Source organism: Antechinus flavipes, chromosome 2 (genome assembly GCF_016432865.1).
Source record: "Antechinus flavipes isolate AdamAnt ecotype Samford, QLD, Australia chromosome 2, AdamAnt_v2, whole genome shotgun sequence".
Classification (NCBI taxonomy): Eukaryota; Metazoa; Chordata; class Mammalia; order Dasyuromorphia; family Dasyuridae; genus Antechinus; species Antechinus flavipes.
Genome location: NC_067399.1, coordinates 17,213,235 through 17,236,247, shown reverse-complemented (window position 1 = coordinate 17,236,247; position 23,013 = coordinate 17,213,235). Strand labels below are relative to the sequence as shown.

The 23,013-nt window shown below is 40.7% G+C and overlaps 1 protein-coding gene across 1 annotated transcript in view; it reads right to left on the bottom strand.

Annotated features, from left to right (window-relative positions):
• The window catches only part of EBF2 (EBF transcription factor 2), a 257,455-nt gene that overhangs the window by 35,198 nt on the left and 199,244 nt on the right, over positions 1-23,013 (bottom strand). The window contains exons 8-10 of the mRNA XM_051974158.1: positions 15,581-15,698; positions 12,040-12,170; positions 10,776-10,902 (exon numbers count right to left, since the gene is read on the bottom strand). Coding sequence (XP_051830118.1) covers positions 10,776-10,902; positions 12,040-12,170; positions 15,581-15,698 — 376 coding nt within the window. The remainder of the gene's footprint in view (positions 1-10,775; positions 10,903-12,039; positions 12,171-15,580; positions 15,699-23,013) is intronic.

Sequence of the window (23,013 nt, the reverse complement as noted above, 5' to 3'; positions counted from 1 at the left end):
AAGAAAATGACTCCAAAACATCTACAAGCAAAGTCTCAAAGAAAACAAAGCTTGGGCACAAGTTTGACTCAAATCCCTGGAAGAGATGAAATAAGGGTTTTAAAATATTTTTTATATTTACAAATGAAATTTATAAATATTTTATAAATAAAAAATTTTAAAAATGAGATTTATAAATATTTTTATAAATGAAAAGATGTTATAAAAATAGAAAATAAATGAAATGTATGGAAGAAAGAATTAAAAAAGAAATTAATAACTTGGACAAGAGATATAAAATGTTACCTGAGCAACAAATTCCTGCAAAATTACTATGAACCACATGAAAGTTAAATCCATGACACAATATAAAATATTAAAACGAAGTTTAAACCCCCCAAAAAAGAACATATCACATCATATTATGTCATGGCAAGACAATCAACTTAGAAAATAATTTAAGAGAAGTATTTTAAGAATTACTGAACTACCTGAAAGCCATGACAAAAAATAAAGAATCCAGATGTACTTCAAAAGATAACAAAACTGCCCAGATCTCTTAGAACCAGAAGTCAAAGTAGAAATAGAAAGAATCTACCAGTCACTTTTTGAAAACCACAAAATGGAAACACCGAGGAACATTATAACCAACATCCAGGACCTCCAGATTAAAGGAAAAAATTGCAAGTAACCAGAAAGAAATATCTAGAGTTCCGAGGATCCAATCAGGATCACACAAGATTTAGCATCCACCAAGCTTATAGTAAAGAATAACACACCTAGAAAAACTGAGTATAATCTGACAGGGTGAAAAATGAACCTTTTAATATGAGTATTCTTGTGTATTTCTGATGAAGAGACCAGAGCTGCAAAGAAACTTTGAAATGGAATCAAAGAAGAATCAAGAGAAAGGCAAAATGGTAAACATAAGCACTGGGGGCTAAACAAGGATAAACTCTGGTTCCTTAAGGACCTTATCATGATCAGTGTTTATAGTGGGAATCTAACTAGAAAAAGACCTAGAAATGCTTCTGAGGTGTTTGGATGATTTCAAAAGATGAATGGAAAAGGAGGAGAAAAGAAATATACTAGGAAAGAAAGGGGAGAAAAGGGATGGGGGAAATCATTTTACATAATAGATCAACACTACATTACAAAAAAGGATAAATATTAAGGGTTACTATAGCCCAAAACAAGCTACTAAAATAAGCTATTGATGCTGAAATATGAGAAAGGGATAAAGGAGAAGACAATGACATCAAATATCACTATTTATGTATGGTGTAAAAGAAATCACAACAAATAGCTTTTTAAAAAGGCCTCCTAAACCATTTTAGCCAGCAAATCCTTGATCTTCTTGCTCAGAAGAAAGAAATGGCCATCAAAGACAATATCCATTTACATAATAAATATCCATTTACGATATAAATTAATGTTTAAAGTATTATGGAAGAGAATGAATGTCTTTTGCCTTTCTTTGACTCCACAGCATTTATCATGATGCTCAGCACATTGTGCTTAATAAATGCTTATTGATTCATACAGATGTCCCTTGCAGGAGACATCAGGTAAGAGGAGGCACTAGGATGGGATAGGAATGACAAAGTTCATACCTATAACACCCAATAGTTTAAATTGTACTCCGTTGTCCTCGGGATCCTGCTAAGATCACTTTTTAGAGGAAAAATGAAAATTGGGTAGAAACAGGATGTGGCTACTGATGACCTGTGTGACTAGACAAGTCAATTCATAATTCTGGGCTTCATTTTCTCTGTTTTCTTCTAACGAGAGGCTTAAACTACACGGCTTTTAGGGTCTCTTCCAGCATTAAATCTATGAATCTCTAAGCCAAATCTAGACAACACTGAGTAGTAAATAGAAATCTGACCTCAAAGTCAGGAAGATCTGGAGCACATCTTGCCTCTGGCGTTTACAAAATGTGATATTGGGCAAATCATTTAAGCTCTCAATGTTCTGAACAATTTTTAACACTATATTGGAGAGTACAACTTTCTTTGGGTAGAGTTTCCTCACTAGGAATTTCCCTACAACAATGAAATCACAAATCCATTCTTCTGTATATGACCCTAAAGCTATTTCTCTGGCTCATCTTAAGGTGAAAATCTGCTTTCATTTTCCTTAGAATTACAGATTTCTTTAGAATCAAGGGAGACCTTTTTTGGGTAGGAAAAGTGCAGGATCCTTAAGTCTGGGGTAAAGGGGTAAAGAATAATAAACCAATTACTTCCTTCAACAGTAGCCAGAGGCATCCTATCAAATGATGATGTAAGAAAAATCAGTCCCATGATATCTCTAGTGGCAAGAAAACAAGACTTTTCCATAGGTGGGATGTTGCTCCTGCAGTCCTTGGCATCGGGCAACACTGGCCGCCTCAGGGAGCTGATTACTCCAGTTTGGCTAATTGCAGCAGGTGAGGCTCATTATCATGGCGCCTCTATACACGGATACTGTCAGTGTAAAAGCACAAAGTGAGGGGTTAATCTAAACACTAACTCCTCCAAAATTTCTTTCCAAAAGGACTTCTTCTGAAGGATGAAAATCACCTGGGACTCCATGTTATCTTTTCCCTCCACCCCCATATCTGATTAGGTGGCTCTCCCAACGGTTCCAAAGCAAAGGGTTTCAGGTTTCTTCCTCTCTCTTAAGTCAAAATCAGTTTTCTTTTTTTTCCAAGCAAGCTGGAGAGGAAATTATATTCTGAGTCAAGAAAAACTGGATTTGAATAAGGCTCGTTAAATTGTTTAGCTATGTGGCCAAAGCCTTTCCCTTTTTTGGGCTTTAGGGTTCACTGTAAACATAAGGGGAGTGACCTCTACAGTGACTGCAAACTCTTAAGATCTTATGCGACTCTTTGTGCCTCAGTTTCCTCACCTGTAAAATAAGAGGACTGGGCTCATTGACCTCTGAGAGTCTACTGAGATCTAGACCTATAGTGCTTCTCCATGCTTCCATCTCTTTATCCATAACACAAGGTTGGGCTCAGTGATCTCCAAATTAACTGCACAAACCTATGGTGTAAATGAGCTTGCATTACTGGTTGCTCATTTCCAGTGCCTTAAGCAATCATCAGAATCGCCGTCACAGAAACTCCATTTTAAGGCTCACAGATTTTGAGGTCGAAGAAGCCTTGGGGGTGATCTTGAGTCCCAAACCCTCATTTATAGTTGAGAAAACTGAGACGTGAGGAGGTCCATGGTCTAAGGATGGGGTCAAAACCAGCCTGCCCCATTTTAGCCTTGATACCTTAACTTGGTGGGAACATGTCTCAATCAATTAATCACTCACAGACCTTAGACGAAGTGCTAAAAGGCCTTTTGAACTGGAATTGTGTTTGGATAGATGGAGGAAACTTGGCCATCCCCCAGGGATCGTCTATAAATTCTCAAGCAAGTAGAAGAGGAATGGAATTCCAGAGGCTGGAGCAAGTGTGGCTTTCCAACACACTGGTGAGGAGGAACCACCTGGGGGGAAAGGAGGAAGCCTCAGTTTTGGCTTGGCCAAGAATATCTTCCCCATTCCCTTCCCTGAAAAAAAAATAGCCAAAGGAGGCCCTCGTGAACCTCAGAAGGTTTTGGACTTCTTATTTTCCCATCAGTATCCTATATGGATCGATATCCTAGCTGGAGCAACTAGCAGCATTGTCTGCATGGAAGCTAAGCACAGACCTGACACGGATTCAGTATACTTATGAGGAACTCTGTGATCACCTCATGAATGGGAAAAAAGGACTTTCAGAGACCAGGGCATGGGAATTGTCACATGTGCCATCTAAACTCCGGCCCCCTTTTACCATGGATTCCCATGTATTTGTGGGAGAGTGTATCACAGATTTTTGGTGGGACTAACTAGTTCTACTCTACCACCTTAGTAAAAACCCCTTTTTACAAGCTAAGACTAAGTGATTATATTAATAATACTCAACGAGAGACTAGTTAGTCAAGACTTGAGTCCCTGAGATCTGTCTATAAAGTGGAAGTCAGGATAAGAATTGTCAGAGTTTATGAGGTCCCCAAAGTATCAAATAATCACAGCTTGACAGTTGGAAGAGACCTTAAGGGTCATCTAGGTTAACTCCTTCATTTAATTGGTAAGAAACCGAATAAGAGAATGGGTTAGGATCACAAGTCCTCTGATTAAATCCAGCATCTACTAGTCAATCGACAAATATTTAAGTGCTGACTACGTGTCAGGCATTGCGCTAAGTTCTAAGGATGCAAAGCAGGCAAAAAACACTTTTTCCACTGAATTAGCTTCTTAATGGACCATCTAATCCAACTTATCGCTGAAGAATCCCCTCTTCAACAGCTCTGGCAAGGGCTCATTAAACTTTGGCTCAAAGCCCTCCAATGAGGAAGAACTGACCACCTCCAGAGGCAGGCCATCCCATTTTAGATAGCTGTAGTTGGTAGGCAGCTTTTCCTGGCTGCAGGTGAAAATTAATCTCTATAATTCCCACCTCTGTTTTAAGGTTTCCGGTCTTCCCGCCATCTTGGTTGTCCCCCGCCTTACCCATATTTGTTTGGATGCTGTAAGTCTTCTCCCACAGGGGACTCTGATACTGAGAGAAGGGCAGGAACCTCAGTGAGAGGGCACCAAGGGTTCATAAAATCTACCTCGAAGAAATGATGATCAGGAACTTAGGAGATTTTTTTGTATTATAAGGAATTCAAGCACTAAAAATGGCCACGTTTGGTGCCTCCATTAGGAATAACAACTCATATTATATAAAACTATAATGTTCACAAAGTACTTTGTACACATGATTTTAAATGATCACCATAATACTCCTATTCCCTCTTTAATGCCCTTGTATTTACTTCTTTGTTAATATGCTGTATCAACTCCTATCTCCTAGAAATTCCTTTTTTCCCTTTGTTTTTCTGTGTCCCTGGTGCTCAGCACACTGCCTGATACATGCTAAGCACTTAATGAATGTTATTGGATGGGTGGAACCACCAGAGCTTTTGCTTGTGGCTTGCAGGGGCGTCACTCTAGGTAGAATTCACAGGTGAGTAATAGCGGGCATGGAGGTAGGTGACTAGCCTGTGGTTGTAGTCCAGTGTCAGATTCAGGATTCAGACCCACACCTCTCCTGACACCTTATCCCACCCTCTTTGCATCGGACCCTACTGCTCCTTTCAGGTTATTCCTCGTCCCCTCCCAACCCATCCCATTATTACCGTAGGACTGTCTAATTGAGTACATTTGAGGCCCTCATCTAACCTCATCCATTTCAAATTCTAGAGTAATCCCGCTCTCGGGACACCAGTTGAGATGGAAAGATGAGAGCCCTTTGTTCGCTGGCTCTGCAGGAGAAGGGGCTGAGATGTGGCAGAGCAGGCTCAGGGCTGACACCGGAGACAGCCCTTCCAGACATTTCCAGGGAACATTCCATCTCATTCCTTCTCCAGCCATCGGGCTGAGCTTCCCCACTGGGTTGCCAATTAGTTCTCCTTGTCAAATGGCAGTTTTCTCAGTAGGATGGGTCTCAAGACCACCAATTTACTTCCCGTGGGGCTTCAGACCATCCCCAGATGGTTTCTGTTTCCCGGCTCCATTAAACTGGGTTACATTTGATCCAGCAACCTCTAGGTGAAAGTTTCTGGCTAGAGTTACTGGGCTCCAGAGCTGCCCTAATATCTCCCTGGGTGGTTTCGGTTTGGTGTTTTGCTTGCTGATGGTGGCAGAGGAATATTGTGTCTCTGAAGGAGCATCTGGGCTTCCTTCCTTCTATTTCATTCCTTCTCTTCCTTACCTTCCCCATCCCTCTGCCCATCTCCATGCACACACACTGGATCCATCATAAACTAAATGGGTTTGAATCCAGGACAAGGCCCTCCAGCCAGAAACAAACCCTAACTCTAACCCAAAATGCCAACAATCAAAGTTCCTTCCAATCCTAAAATCCATGGTTCTCTTTTCTAGGAGTCTTGGATTAAATGAGGTTATAGTTGAAAATCTACTATACTATGACCATACCATAATTTTTATTATGGTGATGTCGAATGATAGCTTAATGATGTTGATAGTAAAGCAGGAGTCCTCAAACTACAGCCCTGGGCCAGATGCAGCAGCTGAGGACGATTATCCCCCTCACCCAGGGCCATGAAGTTTCTTTATTTAAAGGCCCACAAAACAAAGTTTTTGTTTTTTACTATAGTCCAGCCCTCCAATAGTCTGAGGGACAGTGAACTGACCCCCTATTTAAAAAGTTTGAGGACCCCTAGGAGCATACTTAAGCACATTGTACCTTTACAAATATTAGCTAAGGCAATCATAGAAAAAAGAATTTCACTCAATTTGGGGTAGGGGACAAGTTGTATAAAAATAAGCAGGTTCAAGAACTAGCTAGGATCCAGCATCTTTTTCCCTCAGAAGGACTGAACCGTGATTTCATCGGTCTATGGAAATCCCAGGTGAGGAAACTCCCTCTACCATTTCAGATCAGTACCTTCTCCGCCATTTCTAGCTTTAGAGATTTATTGTTTTTCCAGTGCAGAATTGGGGGGAATGAGAAAAAAAACAGACTCCCCAAGAACACGTGAATTAATCCTGCTGGAGGGGTGAGAAGAGGCAGGGTTAAGAGAGATTAATGTATTACTGCCACCCTGCATTAATCTCCCTTAGTTCCACCCCACCTTTGAGCAGTGACCCATTCATGGGTTCTTGGGGAGTCTGTGCTTTTCTTCTCAACCTCCCCCAGCTCTGCATTGGGGAAACAGCTGTGGGGAGGAAGGGCAGCTGATAATCAGCCATTCTGTGGATCCGGGAAAAATTCACACTATTTAATGCCCAGGATGTAATAGAGATAAGATAGCAGGAAACCTAGCAAGGATAAGATTAGGGACTGGACCTGTGACATGAGGGATATAGGGAACTCTTCCTACCAATCACATCTCCACATCCTGCATGATTTTCCCAAGGTCCTACGGTCAGTATGAGAGAGAGAGATGACAGCGTTTTCACTACCAAATCAAGCTTCTTTTTTTTCTCATTGATGATCGAATGAATGAATAAATGGATGAGTGAATATATCGGCAGTTATCGATCCAAAAACGTTTCACCCATTTCAAGATTTGTCCCTCTTGGGAGACTATTCACTTGACTATTTCGAGAGTAGAATGGATGGCACATGGAGTCAGGAGGACCTGAGTTCAAGTCTTATTCTGGAACTTATAAGCTCTATGACTCTGGCAAATCATTTGCCCTCTGTGTGCCTCAGTTTCCTAATTTGTAAAATAAGGATAAGAATAGCACCTACCCCCAGGATCATTATGAGAACCAACCAACGAGTTAGGAAGTATTGCAAACCTTAACACAAATATCTAAATCCTAACTATTGCTGTTGTTACTTAGTCTGACAGTGTTCAAAATGTCACTGGCACGAACTCCTCTCTTGGAAGCACCTTCAGGGCCCATTTATGAGCCACAAAGCTGTCTTGTTATTTTATCACCACTCCTAAACATCTCTGTCACCTCTCCCCAGCTTAAAAATGTGAGGAGCCAAGCATTAGCTGTAACACGACTATGGCTGCGCAGACCTTTTCCTAGACCTGCATCCCCACTCAAGCACAGGTCATGTCCAAGAATGTTCAGTCAGATATTAAAGCCATATGGAAGGTTTCCTAGACTGTCTGTGTCTATTTCATGGGATTGTAAAAATTTTCAAGCTAGAAAAGGCCTTTGAGATCTACTCCCATCTTCCCCACCACTTAATAGATGAGGAAACCGAGTCCCAGGGAAGGGAAGTGACTTACCCATTATCACACAGCTAATTAGTGGCAGAGCCTGGAGACTTAGGACAATTCAATCTAATTCAAGAAGTTTTAAGTGCCTATTATGTCTAATATCCCCTGATTCTGTCCAAGTTAACATTCTCTTTCTCTTTCCCTCCCCCCTCTCACTTCTCTCTCTCTCTCTCTCTTTCTCTCTCTCTCTCTCCCCCCTCTCCCCTCTCTCTTTCTTTCTCTCTCTCTCATCCCCCCTCACTTTTTCTACCCCCCCTCCCCAATTCAATTCAACCCAGCCAGCAATTATTTATTAAGGACCTACTTTGTGCCAGGCACTATGTTAGGCAATAGAGAATGTAGATATAAAAAGCCAATAGTTCCTCCCCTCTGGGAACTTTTATTTTACAACAGAGGAAAACAGCAAAAATGTAGATTTACATTTTCAAATCTATAAAATGATATTTGGCCCCAAATACATAAGTCCCAGTCTAGGTAACCTCTGGATGCCGAGTTGGAAAAGAGAAAAGAATAAATGCCTTCAGGATATGTGCAATATCTTTGAAAAGAGTATGAGCCTGGTGCCTTTTCCCCACTTGTAAAACTCTTTCCTTTTACCTATCATTTTAAAGAAACTTCTTTTTTTCTTTTTCTTTCATTTCAAAAGTAGCTTTGCACCTACTCTTCCTGCCTTCAATGACTCTCTCCTCCAACACACTCTCTAGATCACTCCAAGATTCAGCTTCAGAAAATACAATTTTCATGGTACTTCCAGTTTCCCAGAAACCACCAAAACTCTCTCTTGTTGAATACAGATTCCACTGATTCCTCTGGACATCTGTAAAATGAGGGGATTGGACTAAACGATTTCTAAAGTCTTTTCCAGCTTTCCACTAGTCCCTCCATAATCCATCTTCATCCTGCCTATCTCCCTTACAAAATTCCCACTACCCTTCTTCCTTGCTCCTACTTTCTATTCCCATCATTCTTTCTAACTGTGACACACATGGCTGGCTCACTCTAGCATCCTTACGGCGTGTTATTCACAGAATTTGAGAGTTGGCACTGGGGACCTCAGCGGCCATTTTGTCCAGCCAATACACAACATACCCAATAAGAGCTCATCTAGTCTATTCCAAGTGGAAGGGGGACCCACCACCTCCTAAGACAATATAGATTCATGATCATAGACTCTATGGTCCAGTCCATTTGGGTCTTTATATTCCACCTCACAGAACTTGCCTTTTCTCTGATTGTTTTATACACTGGACCACAAGTCTTTCTCCCTAGTCTTTTTCAATTCTCAGCTCAAGCACACTTCTACATGAGACCTTTCTAATCATCTAAATGCTCCCCATCGTCTAATCCTCATTTTTATAATACAGCTATATGTACTTGTTGCCTCCTCCAAAAGAACATAAACTCCCTGAGAACATGGTTTTGTTTTTGTCATCATATTCCTGAAGATTAGCACAGTGTCTTTATCATATGGTTGAACAATAAATCCTGGATCACGGGTTGACGAATACCTTTGTTCATTTTGTTTCTTCTTCCTTAAATCTCAAGAGTTTGAGCTACTCAGCCAACATTTGAGTTAATGATTGATAATTACAGCCATCCCTCAAACTTGCTATGATATTATCCCCTACAGAATTGGATTCTGGATAAGACAGACCCATTTGAGCCCCCATCCAAGATTGTCAAAGTTGAAAGAGACCTGAGAGACCAGCTAGTCCAATCCATACATGGCAAGAATCCTCTTCAAATTATATTGTATTTTGAGCACCAGCCCTGAAGTCAGAAGGATCTGAGTTCAAATCTGACCTCAGACACTTAATACTTTCTAGCTGTGTGACTCTGGGCAAGTCATTTAACCCCAATTGCCTCAACAAAATATATATGTGTGTTTATTTATTTATTTCACAGAATCATAGAAAAACAGAGTTGGAAAGGATTTCGAAAACCATCAAATCCCAAATCTGACAAAGAATAGCCCATTCAGCCTTCCCAACAAGGGATTATCCAGCTTCTCTGTCTGAAGATCTCCAGAGATGAGATGAGGATTCCTTTGATCTAATATGTGGAGTTTGATAGTTAAACTGAGGTCCCTTCCAATTCTTTGTTGGTGTTACAGCACAGGCCCCAGGTCATCCTGTATGACTGTCCCCAGATGAACAATCCAAAGAACAAAAAGCTCGTGATTTTTCCTGAGCCATACACAATATGCCCATTTTTTTTTTTTTACTCAGCACTTAGCACAGGATGTTAACCCTAACATGATAGGATGATCATAGATCTAAAATCAAAATGGCGCTCAAACACCATCAAATTCAATCCCCTCATTTTATAAATGGGAGAAAGCGATCCAGGAAATGAAAGACATTGCCAAGGTCACACAACTTACAAGGAACCGTGGTTGGATTTGAACCCAGGATCCCTTTATACTATTCCTCACTCACACAACTCTATTCCCCATTTTTTCCCACTTTTACTCTGGCTATTCTCCACAACCAGGGTTCTTTCTGCTTTACCAATTGCTGGATAAAGATTTGGCAAAACGAACTGGCCAAAGTTAGAACCGTGTCACCCTTTCCCATTTGGGAATGGGTCATACTCAAGCCAAGAAACGTCTGGTCTTTTTGCTCTGACTTATCCTGTCTGTATCCCCTTGAAAAGTCACTCAGCTCCTTGGTGCTGCTGTCAGCTAAGAAGGTAAGTGTCTGATCTGCATTCAGAGAGCAGATTTCCTCCCTGGGTGTTCCCTCTGCTAATGAAATCACGGGGCTAGATAAAAGGGAGAAAATCTCTCATGTTGGCCAAGATTTCACATAATAGCAAAAAGAGCGAACGATCATCCCAGCAGGTAGAGGGGCTGACATTTACATAGTGCCTCCTGGCTGTCAAAATCCTTCAAAGATATTCTTTCTCTTGGTCCTCAGAGGGATTATTATCCCCATTTTACAGAAGACTTGGAAAACACAATAGGGAAGTCAGAAGATCTCATCAGGAACAAGAGCAACGAACTCCTGAAATCATCCGGGCACTTACCTGTGTAAATGAACCTTCCTGGGGCCCCTTTACAGAACTGTTTAGACTTATATGATAATGTCACTTCCACCACTCCAGGGATGTGCCGAGGCGGAGTCTGGACTCTTATAGCGTGAGGTGTTATCAGCTAGAGAGGAAACAAGTGAGAAAAAATAATGGAGAGAGAAAGAGCACTAGGGGCTGTCTCCCACCCCCATGCAACACTAACCCTCCCTCACCTCTAGCCACAGGTTTGGGGAATGGTAACAAGCCATTTTAACACCCTCAGCAAAAAGCAGAAATTGTTCCTGAGCAGCTTTAGGAAAAATATCTTCAAAGGGCAGGAACTGGTTTTTTAGTTGTTGTTGGAGGGGTTTTTTTGGTCTGTTTGTATCTCCAGTGCTTAGCACAGTGTCTTAGCACATTGTAGGCACTTAATTGAATTAATAAATAAAATCAACTTGGAAAACAAATTCAGTCGAACAGAGTTGGGAGGAAGAGTAGAGGTCGCCCCAAAATCAATTGTTCTTGCTCACTAGAACCCTGTTTTTTCTCAGTTGCTAAATTACAAACGTCAATGACTACTCAAAATATGGTAGCTTGGGAACATAGCCCTGGAAACCCTGGCTAGTTAGGTTTCTTTGAATTGTCCTAAGTATTTTCTGAACACGTGATGAACACTCCATGCTTCAGTTCATTTCATTTTGCCTGTTTTAATGCCTACTTTCTTCTTCTCCGCTTTCCTCAATCCTCCCTTTCTTTCACTATCCAGTTGGATTTCTACCCCTATGATGGGTTTCCCAGTTATTCCAATCCACAGCAATCTTTCTATACCTGGCAGAATGACGCCAAGCTATAAAATTAAAGACTTATTCAGATCCTGTCTTGAGCACTCACCACCTACCCAAACAAAACTGTTCCAAGCCTCTGCTTTCTCATCTGTAAAATGGACATCAGATGATTTCTAAGGTCACTCTGATATTTGAATCTCCTATTCCTAGCACAACACCTGGAATAATTGGTATTTAATCAATGCTTCTTGATTAATTAATTATTTGATTCCTTTTATCATCATCACTAATTTGGTACTTGAGAGAAGCTAATCCATTAGTGTCCCCTATCTCTTTGCACCCATTTGTCTTCCTTCCCTCTTGGATCATCCCTCTCTGCAGCCTCAATTCCTAATGTGGTATTTTGCATGAAGTAAATGAGCAACATGAGCTACGTGATTGAGACCAAGCTCTTGAGCCACTCAAAACTGGATGAAGAGATCGACTTTGCCTACCTCACTCCATACAAGCATCGTCCCAAATACAACTTGGAGTCCATCGAAGAAATTGTCCCCTATGATGATCACCATGGCCCCACCGGTGGTCCAACCTTCACTCGGGCTGATAGCTTTGATGCAGGGTGTAGCTATGGAGACAGAACCATAAATTAGACTCGTTCCTTCTCTTCTTGTCAATCGGGACTTCTACAATGGCTTCTTTATGGTGTTTGTCTTCTGGAGCTAAAGAATTCCCTTGCAAGACCTTCTTGTCCACAATCCTTACCTAATTGGTTACTGATTTGTTCCATATCATTATAATCTAACAACAAAGCATTATGGTACAAAAGAAAGACTGATAGATTTGGTTAGTTAGGATGCTGGAATTAGAATCAGGAAATCCTGAGTTCAAATCCTGCCTTTGGGATTTCCTAACCACGTGACCTTGGGTACTTTATTGCTGAATTGTTCTGTCTCAGTTTCCTCATCTGTAAAGCAGAAATAATAATAGCATTTACCTTGGAGTTTTGGAGTGTACTTCAAATGAAATAATATATTTAAATATATTTTTAATATTTTATAATATAAATTAAACTATAATTATAAATTATAAAAATTAAATATAAAAATATATTTTAAAATAAAATATTTAAATAATATTATATTAAATAATATATTTGAAAGCCTTAAAGAGCTATATAAATGTTACCTATTAGCATTATGAATATTATTACTATTGTTATCATTATGAGTGGATTTGGATTTATATCCAGGTTTTTATACTCGCTTCCTGTAGAATTTTGGATGCATCACTTAATCTCTCTGGGTTTCAGTTTATTCATCTGTAAAATGGGGGTGGGGAGAGGGAGGGTTGGACTAATTGATCACCAAAGTTTCTTCCAGTTCTAAATCTATGAATCCATGTTGAAACTGACCACATGGCATGGAAAGGTAAAAATGAGGGAGGGCAGAACCCCACTATATTCTCCCTCAGCCAGAGTTTATCTAGACCTTTGGGTATATTTTAGATTTATTTTGAGAAGGGCAGGAAAACCTGGAGCACCCTTGGGAAAGGAAGGGCCAAAATGTGAAGGGGTTCAGTGAGCATGTCATGGATGGTTGAAGGAGCTGGGGGTGTTATACAAAGCAAAGATTCTGGAGAACGTGAAAGATACTGCTGTACAGTGAGAAAAAATGCCCTTTGGAGAGTCCAAGGGTCTGCATTCGAATCCTAACTTTGCTATTTACTATCTGTCTGACTTTGGATGAGTAGTTTTGCCTCTAAGGACCTCGATTTCCTCATCTGCCAATTGGGCAGATTGGACTAGATGGTCTCCTAGGATCTTTTATCGAAGGTTCTGTAGCTTCTTTGGGCTTCAAAGTCCTTGTTGAAGCTCAAACACTACATTCTATATTTCAACTCAGCATTTTCACAGGCTGCCCTCCATGCTTAAAATATTCTCCTTCCTTATCTCCACTTCTTGACTTTGCCAGCTTCCTTTCAGTTCCAGGTAAAATTTTGCCTTCTCTAGGAAGTCTTTTTTAACCCTTTTATTACTAGAGTTTCTCCCCTATTGGTTATCTCCAATTTATTATGTATAGAATTTGTTTGTTTATGTTTTCTCTTCCATTACAATTCCTCTTTAAGGTCAGGGACTTTCTTTTGCCATTTTTTTAATCCCCAGCACTTACCACACGTTGGGCAAACAGTGGGTATTTACTATATGCTTGTTGACTTGCAAAATTGAAAGACTGAGCAAACTCTTATGACACTAGAGAATGATGGGTAGTTTTAAAGGGCTATTATATGGAAGCACAATTAGACTGACTCTAATTCAAGTGCCCTCCAGCTCTGGGATACTAAGATCTCAAGCTTACTTGGCCTTAAGGGACAGAACAGCCTGAAAATATAGACAGGAAAATTTGGGATTGCTAAAAGGAATAATGATTAAACTTGTCTTCATTGGCCATTTCACATTCAAATGACAATTAAAACTAATAATGACCTGCCCTGGAAGGTTAGATTACCGTGTGTTGTATATGACATAGAAAGGATTCCAGTAGGACTGGACTAAATGAACAATGCATTGGGGAGGGCAGTGAAAGTAAATCATAATAGCTTCATTCGAGTCTTGGCTGGTTACACTTTAGATGGGGCTTTCCCCCTCTGAGTCTTGGTTTCCTCATCTGTAAAATGAATTAATTGCATCAGATGAGCTCCAAGTTTTCTCCAAGCTCAGGGATGTTATAATTCCAGTTTCATCCAGAGTTTCTTAAAACTCTGCTGTTGTTGTTAATGTATTTTTATAAGTTGATCACACTGGGAAAAAGTGTTAAATAAACAGAAAAACCACACCCCAGCCTACCAGAGGGAGTGTTAAGATTTACAAGGCTGATTACTCTTCTAGAAAGGAAGGGGGGGAGAGGGAAGCACTCTTCGCAAGATTGGAAATTTGTTTTTTAGGCTCTATCAAGAGACAATTTCTAATCATTTTCCTAACTTTATGGGATGGATTGTGTTTTTATCCTCTTCCATGTGTTCAAGGCCTCTGGACTTTACATCCCATCAGGAACCCAAGATGGTTTCCAGGCCATAACTAAAGTCAATTCATCACTCCATTTCCAACGTTGACAGGGTCAAAGGTGGAGGAGAACTTTGGCAGGACTCCAAAAACACGGCCCTACTTTGAGCAGCCAGTCAATCACATCCAATCAGTCAGGGAAAACTGGATGGGTTCCGAGCTCGGAATACTGGGATTTTCTTCTCCCCTTTCAGAGACCGCTGGGGGAGAATTAACAGTGCTCCAAATTCTTTACTGATTCAATCATTTTCTTCCAGTTCATTAATTCTTCTTCAAGCTGATATAGGACACATTTTTTTAAAAAAGGGTGGGGGGCAGAAAAATATCATAATGAAATAATAATCCAGTTTGGCCATTCCCCAAACACTCAAAAGTCATCTCCTCTTACACTCGTGAGTGGGGTGGAGGTGGGAAGAAGAGGAGGTGAGCTGGGGTTTAGTGGAGTTTGTAAGTTATCTTAATCAATGCATTTCACTGGATGTTTTTTTTTGACAACTTGAAGCTTAACAGTTGCAGATATTTTTAATTGCCTTAATGCATTCTGAAAATCACCCCGAGCCAACCATGATTCCTCCTTGGCCAAGCAAACAAAAATCAATTAGTGTCAATTTCATCCTGCGTATTGTTATGTTTTGCCCACAATTTGTTTAAGGGAACAACTGACACTTCTTCATACATGTGTGGCGTGGAAATGTTTAACTAAGATGTCACATTGCTTAGTTTACCTGAAAAGCCAGTCTAACAAAAGAAAAAAAAAAAGAAACAGGATGGAAAGAATGGTGAGACATTGGGATTTGATGCGTGTGTGTGTTTTTGTTACACGGGAGACAATCAATATTCCTAAATTTGTTTGTAAAACCACATATAACATCGAGCAGGATTCCTGCCAATTTCCAAAGGAGCTCGTGTGAAATCTGCTGGAAAGAACTTGAGGCAAATTTCACTTTTCTAGACAGACCCCACCCAGACAAGCCTACCTTCAGACGGGTCCAGCCTCCTCGCTCTCCGCCCGTGCTTAGAATTGTTGTGAACAAACATGTTGTCAGAAACAGCCAGCACATGTCCGTCCACATTCACGGTTGTTGATAGCACCACCTGCAAACATTAAAAAAAAAAAAATGCAGGGTTAACCTTTGTATGAATCGCAGCCGAGGCAGGGTTCCGTTTAGGTGGAACTGGTAGAAAAAGAGTAAGTTTGACACCAAGAAAGACAGAGATGTGCACTCCACTTCCAATATTTAATGGCCATATGACTTTGGCTCAAAGTAAACTTCTTTGATTCACAGCCTTCATCTGTGAAATGGGGATAATCATCCCAATAGGAACTATCTACCTCACAGAATGGTTGTTATCTGTAAATAACTGTCATGTGATAATGGATAGAGATTTAAAGTAAAAAAGATCAAGTTCAAATCCATTTACTAGCTTTGTGAGCCTCACTAAGTCACTAAATTATTCTCTACCTCAGTTTCCTCATCTGTAAAATGGAAGGGGGTGTTAAGTAAAAATAATACCTATATTATAGTACCTACTTCTCAAGATTGTTGAGAGAATCGGATAGGAAACTATGTAAGTGATTTGCAAAGTTTAAAATGTAAGCTATCATTATAATTACTGTTGTATTACATGAAATCTTATTGATTTGAATTAAGTTTAAATGAACTGAATTAAATCAAATTGAATGGAATTGAATGATAGCTCATCCCTCATAGATTTGAATATCAAGACATTTAGTGTCTGTTCTGAGCAAAAGAAAAAAGGTGGACATGTTAATGGTAGTCAAATTTATTGACACAAATCAATCAACCAATACTCACAATGTGTCTTAGAAGAATCAAGAGCAAGTGAAGAAGGACAAGATTTCAGACCAGTAACTAGTCTAAAGCAACTGTGGCTTTGTCTCAAGAGTGCTCAAATTTTCAAGGTGCCAAGAGCCCTTCTAGTTGAATCTTTGGGCCATACGGAAGCTACTGAGGTCAGCTCCAAAAGAAGTGACCAGATAGTGGGCTATGGTCCCCTCATTTCTATCCTTGCTATATTCCTCCAGCCCATAACAGTTTTCCCCAGAAGACAGCTAAGGTGTCTATCTCCCTCTGTAGAATGGTGTTTGAGGAGCTCACCCTTATATACACACCCCATTGATTTTTTTTCCTTTAAAAAGTTGATTCGAGGAGATTTTTCAGGGGCACAAAAAATAGCTAGTTATGATTCTGTTAGACATGGCCTTCAATAAACATATGATCTACTCAGGGAATGAATAAATGAGATGAAAACATTAGAAAATAATACAAGACAGCTGACAATTACATATTTAACTGGAACATGGAAGATGTTCAGCAGAGGAAAATCAATGAGATTCCTCTACCCCCAACCTCACAGTGGTCAAAAAAGCTGAGAAATTACAGAATATGGAAATAATAATATCCCAAGCACAACCTTAAAATTATAAGGAAGCATGGCAAAGAAGTCCAGGAAGATCTGATGGGAACAACTGAACACATGCTCAGGGAACAGGTTTGTAGTTAGCCAAAGCAGGGTAAGACTATGGAGATTGGTTCCTTTTTGGCCCCTCCCTACCTCTGCAGGCTAAACCTTGCTGGCATGTTCCCATGCCTTGTCTTGCCAATCTGGAGTGGGGCGGGGGGAGTCGCCCAGGACCTTCGGATCAAAATGTCAAGTGGGACCTTCAATATCACCTAGGCCAATTTCTTACTTTTATAAGCCAAGCCCCAAAGAGATGAAATACCAGGTTACATGGTAGGAAATGCCAGGATTAAAAACTGGGTACTTGACTTCAAATCCTACTCTCCCTATCCCGAGACAGGCTGCCTCCCTTTTCTACCTTCCAGAAGCATAACGATGATTTATTAGCTAACATCTGTTTTTAAGATGTTGCTCATGAGCACCCAAAGCTCTCAGGTTCAGAAAATGCTTTATTCACCTTCACCATCCCTATTACTGCTGCAGCCTGGACCACAGAAATAATAGAATAAAATGAGAAAGCTTTTTATATTCCCAATCCAGCGACACTTTGCCTGCCTTATTTGCATGGTGATTCTATGACCACTGCTTCTCACTAACTATCTCTTTAATAGTCCGTTGTAGAATTCTTTCCCCAAGCTCAATCAGATTCAATGCATTATGTTCTGCCTGTGTTCTACATTCTATTCCCTGTGAAAACTGGAACAACACTTGTCCTTCCCAAATCCTGCAGAACCTTTTCTGTTTCCCAGAATCTTTCACATACCATTATCCAAGCTCAGCCATTTCTTTTGAAACCATTTGGGCCAAGTATTCTCTTACTATCTCTTCCTTCATCACACTGGTTTTTGACTTCCTTTTAGATAATCTTTCTGTCCTTTCAGCTCAAAAACCACATTCTGCGGGAAGGTTTTCCTGATTCTCCCAGTTGTTGGTGCCTTCCCTTTCCATCAATTACCAGATAGAGGTAAGATAGAAATAGATATATCAGGATGGATGGATAGATAGAAAAGAAGAAAGAAAGGAAGGAAGGAAGGAAGGAAGGAAGGAAGGAAGGAAGGAAGGAAGGAAGGAAGGAAGGAAGGAAGGAAGGAAAGAAGGAAGAGAGAGAGAGAGATGAAGGCAGAAATAGATATTAGAGAGATGAAGAGATAGATATTATAAATGGAGATAGAAATAAAAATAGATACATCAAATTAGATAAAAAGATATCTTATAGACACCTAATTTTTCCATGTTCTTTCCTATTAGACTATAAGCTACTTAAGGGCAAGAACTATTTTTACCATTCTTTGCACCCCTAGATTTTAACACAATGCCCAGCACATAAAAAACACTTAATAAATGTGTGTTGACTGACTGTCTGAGTGACTTTCTAAACTGAAATTCATTCTCTGTGGCAGAGAAAAAGAAACAAATGAAAAGCAGAATTGCTCTGCCTTCTCTCCATTATCCAAATAGCAATCTTCTCTCCTTATGGAGTATTAGCCTTGATCAGTGAAGAGAGAGCCATTGGAAAAGCGGTTTCTCTCTGTTTTGAGCCCTCACTTGGGAGGACCCTGCTAACATAACCAGGTCACTGTATCCCTAAGATTTAAGGACTCCCTTGGAGGAAAATCCTCTCCATATAGAAAACGTGCAACCCTATAAGCTAGACTTGAGCTGAGAGCTGCACAGGACGTAGTTAGGTTCGGATCTGTTTCCAATTGTTCTCCCGTGAACGTGTCCGCGTCTGGCGAAAATCCTCTCCCCAAATTTAATATCGCGAGGGTGGTGGCCACAGAGACATGAACATTCATCGTCTAGCAGCCCACAATGTTATCGGGATGGGGCTCGGCAAAGCTCAGGGCTTCGTTACAGCCAACGGGGGAAACCGTGCCTCCAAACCAGACGGGAGCTATCACACGAAGATAAATGTGAAGGCTGAAAGTGATCAGCACTGTACATTTTTACCCTCAGAATATAATAGCCACGTATGTTTTAATGAGGGGAGAGGGGAAGTGAAAAGAGATGAAAACAAGTCATTATTACAAATGGGGAAAGGTGAATTTTCAAAGATGTGACTTCAGAAAGTGCCCCTGGATGAGAAAAACCGAATGGGGATTTCAGGCTTTAATTGTTGATAAACTGTGCTGGGCTCACTTAGGAGAGACCTTGCCCTGTCCAAGGAGGATTCCTGGATATTAAGAACGCCCTCGCTGAGCCCGCTCTAATTCACTCCCCATCAAAGTCATCCTCCAAGTCCACCCTTCTCGGGAATTCTCACAGAAGGTGGGAGCCTCCAGGTGCCAGTGGATCTCATCGTTGTCTCTTCGGGTGGAGGCAGCCTCAGATCCAAAGTGAGTGTTTCCCCCCATGACACACCCCAGCGGTTCAGATGCACTTCATTATTTTCTATTAACAATGGAAATAAATTTTCATCTTTTGCTGGCCAGCAAAGGCCTCCGAGGGCAGCGAGGGAATTGACCTGAATTATTCCAGTGTCAGAAATATTTATGACAAGATTTTAAATTATCTCCAAATGTAAATCATTATCTATATGTATATCACAAATATTGTTATTTCATATGATAAATACAATCTATGTGACACATGATATAAATAATATATACATACACACACAGAGATTTAGATGATTAAAGTCACATCTTTTAAGATTTTAAAAATCTTGAAATATGAGTACAGTTGACCATACAGCTGGATTTTTCCCCAACAGTCTTGATTTCAAATAATCTGTCTTATAGTGACCAAAAACAAAACAGAAAGAAATCTTTGTCCAATCCCGTGTCCTGATTTGGAATTGGAAAAATATTTGGAATAAATGATAACCACCCACTAAACCCAAGTATGTACCATGGAAAAGACTTCATTCATAAAATTCTGAATACAGAATGGAAAATATCCTGAATAAATGTGGGAACATATATTTATCCATTCAGGGGTACCGGGGATGAAATTCATGGCCCCATAGGGAAAGGGAAGTTTCCTTATTGAGGAGAAGACGCATTTGTTGCCTTCAAAATTTTAAATGGAACTCCTCTCAATGTTGCCTGATTAACGATGACAACAATGAAATTACTTTTATGCAGAAGAGTTTTTTTTTTTAAAAGAAAAATACCCCAACCCAATTCTGAACGTTTTAAGACTAAAGGAAGTGGACTGTACATTCCTGCCTCTCTCCGCTCCCAGGCCTTCCCCTTCCACTAGCCAACTTCTTTCCCCCAGTGAGTATTTCCTGGGTCATGGAGACTGACCCGTCCCATCTGGAATCAATCAGTCAACTCCTGACAACTTCCTGAAACACCTCACTCCATTTCCTGTTCTCTCCCCCTTCTCTCTTTCCCCCTGGTTTGCTTCACTCTCCCAAAGTACAGGCCACAGCAGCTTAATGTTAGAGGGTCAGACACAGTTAGACTCCAAAACACTACACACGGACACCTTTGACCTTCAAAAATCTTTACATCTTAGCTAAACAAATCAAGGTCACCGTTCCTCACCATTACCTTGTTAACCATTTGTAGGCATCTCGGCCAGTTCTGCTGGGCACAAAGGCACCAAGACCGCTCTGCCTCCTGAGCTGGAGTATCTTTGAAATGGAGCCGATATTGTGGGGGGCCAAGGGAAGAGTTAATAATCAATAAAAAGCTGAAATTGGAGCAGATATTATGGGGGGTCAAGTATAGAGTTAATAATCAATAGAAGGCTGAAATTGGAGCAGATATTGTGGGGAGCCAAGGGTGGAGTTAATGATTAATAAAAAGCTGACATTGGAACAGATATTGTGGGGGGCCAGGGCCAGAGTTAATAATCAATAAAAAGCTGAAGTTGGGACAGACATTATGGGAGGGTCAAGGGTAGAGTTAATAATCAATAGAAGGTGACATTGGAACAGATATTGTGTGGACCAAGGGTAGAGTTAATAATCAATAAAAAGCTGAAGTTGGGATAGACATTATGGGGGGTCAAGGGTACAGTTAATAAGTTACCCTCAATAAGTTACTTCTTTCTGCACCTCAGTTTCCTTTTCTGTAAAATAGAGTACTTATAACAATACCTCAATGAGTTGTTATAACATTCAACTGTGATGACATCTAGAAAGTGCTTTACAAACTAAAGAACTATGTGAATATCCATTGTTGTTATTATGGTTATTATTATTAAAAACATGGGGTAGGAAAAAAAGGTCTCATTTGGTGTTTCTGCCAAGTAAAAATGCCCTCTGCTTATCCCAGAGAGAGGGAGGAGAGGCATTTAGAAGCTCTTTTTTGTCTTTGCATTCCTAATGCATGATACACAGTAGGTGCTTAATAAGTACTTAATTGATTTATATCCCTGGATCCTAGCAAAAATTTTTAATAAATATGAAAATTATTGAATGGCGTCCCAAGGACCGCCGCCCTATCGTCCAGCCCCAACTGTCTTCTCCCTGCTGTGCAGGAATATTTTTCCGTATCAGTCCCCTAATGATATCACTGGTCTAAAATCAGGCACTCAGAGGTCCAGGGTCTGATCGACACTGCAGCCCATCCTTGGGGCTGGATAGAAGCCCACCCTCAGTTTACACGTGAGATAAATGAGACCTAGAGAAGTCATTTGTCCAATGCCATACAGACAGTTGCTGAAACGAGACCCCCAGTCCCAGTGCAATGGGGATGTTAGAATGCTCAATTTTATTTTCTTGATGAGGAAACTGCTAAGGTGCAGAAAGCTTGAGTGATCCCCCAAGTTAGTGGTGAGTCAGAATTTGCACCTGGGGCCTCCAACTCGGGAGTCCAGCGCCTCCCCCTCGTGTTCCACCCCGCTTCCAATCGATCTTGCCCAAGCTACTTCAGCACTAATTTCTCCAAGGAGAATAAATTCTTGCTTGAGCCATAAGGACAACAACAAATGATGAATACTTCTCGCGAGGGAATTACGCAGCCTCAAGTACCTTTGCGGGTTTGTGCCCAGATTCTCAGAAAAAGAAATTACAATCCCGTGGTTCTCATTTAGCATGAGGGAGGTTTCTGAAAAGAAAGCCAGAATTTTCCTCTTCCTTGTATTTCTTGGCCTGCCTGGATACCTTCTCTGCTATTTGACCAGGGCCCAGTCCTTGATAAGTAAGGCGGACAGAACTAGAATTGCCCAATTGCAGGATGAACCATTTGGGGGGATCATTAATTCCACTGAAACAGAAATCTGAAAGCAGCCTGACATCACTTTCCCTGTACCCCTGTCCTGAGAGAAATGTTTATTTTTGTTGTTGTTGTTTTTTAAAAAACATGACAATCAAAATCTGTAACTACATCGGCAACCCGAGAAAATGGCCAAGCAACCAAGGTCGGTGTTCTAAAGTCGTGTTTTCCTTTTAATCGCCCAAAGGTTTCCCCTACCCCCCACGCCAATAATTTATCCAAAGCAGGGGCTGAGTTGTAAAGAGCTTTTTCCTGCTCATAAAAGTCCACTGTGGGAGTTGCCCCTTGGGTGGACACATCTGTTAGTCTCTCCATAAGAGTAATATTTCAATAGAGGGATTGTTTCTTCAGCCCACCAGAAGATGGATGTCATGTGATATGAGGACCGTTATCAAGCCCACTTGATCCGCACCCTTGGCTAACCTTCACACCTCCGTCTGAAATGGTCAGGGGGCAGTGTTTGAGCCTCCAACAGTCGCTCTTTAAATTGGGGGAAGGGTAGGAGAGGAAAGGGGAGGTTTTCCTGGCCCATTGTATTTTCTGCCCTGATCTCAACCAGTTTAAGAGGAAGCCATGATGTAGTGAAGAGAAAGGCAAAAAAATCTAGGTTATATAAATATGAGGCAAGTTAATGATCGGGTGCTCTAGACAGCTATCTAAAAAGATAAGTTTCAGAGGATGTTGCAGGAGGGTTCAGGGGGACTTTGAAGCCCCAGCACTCCACACAGTGCTTAGAATACAGAAGGTGTCTAATA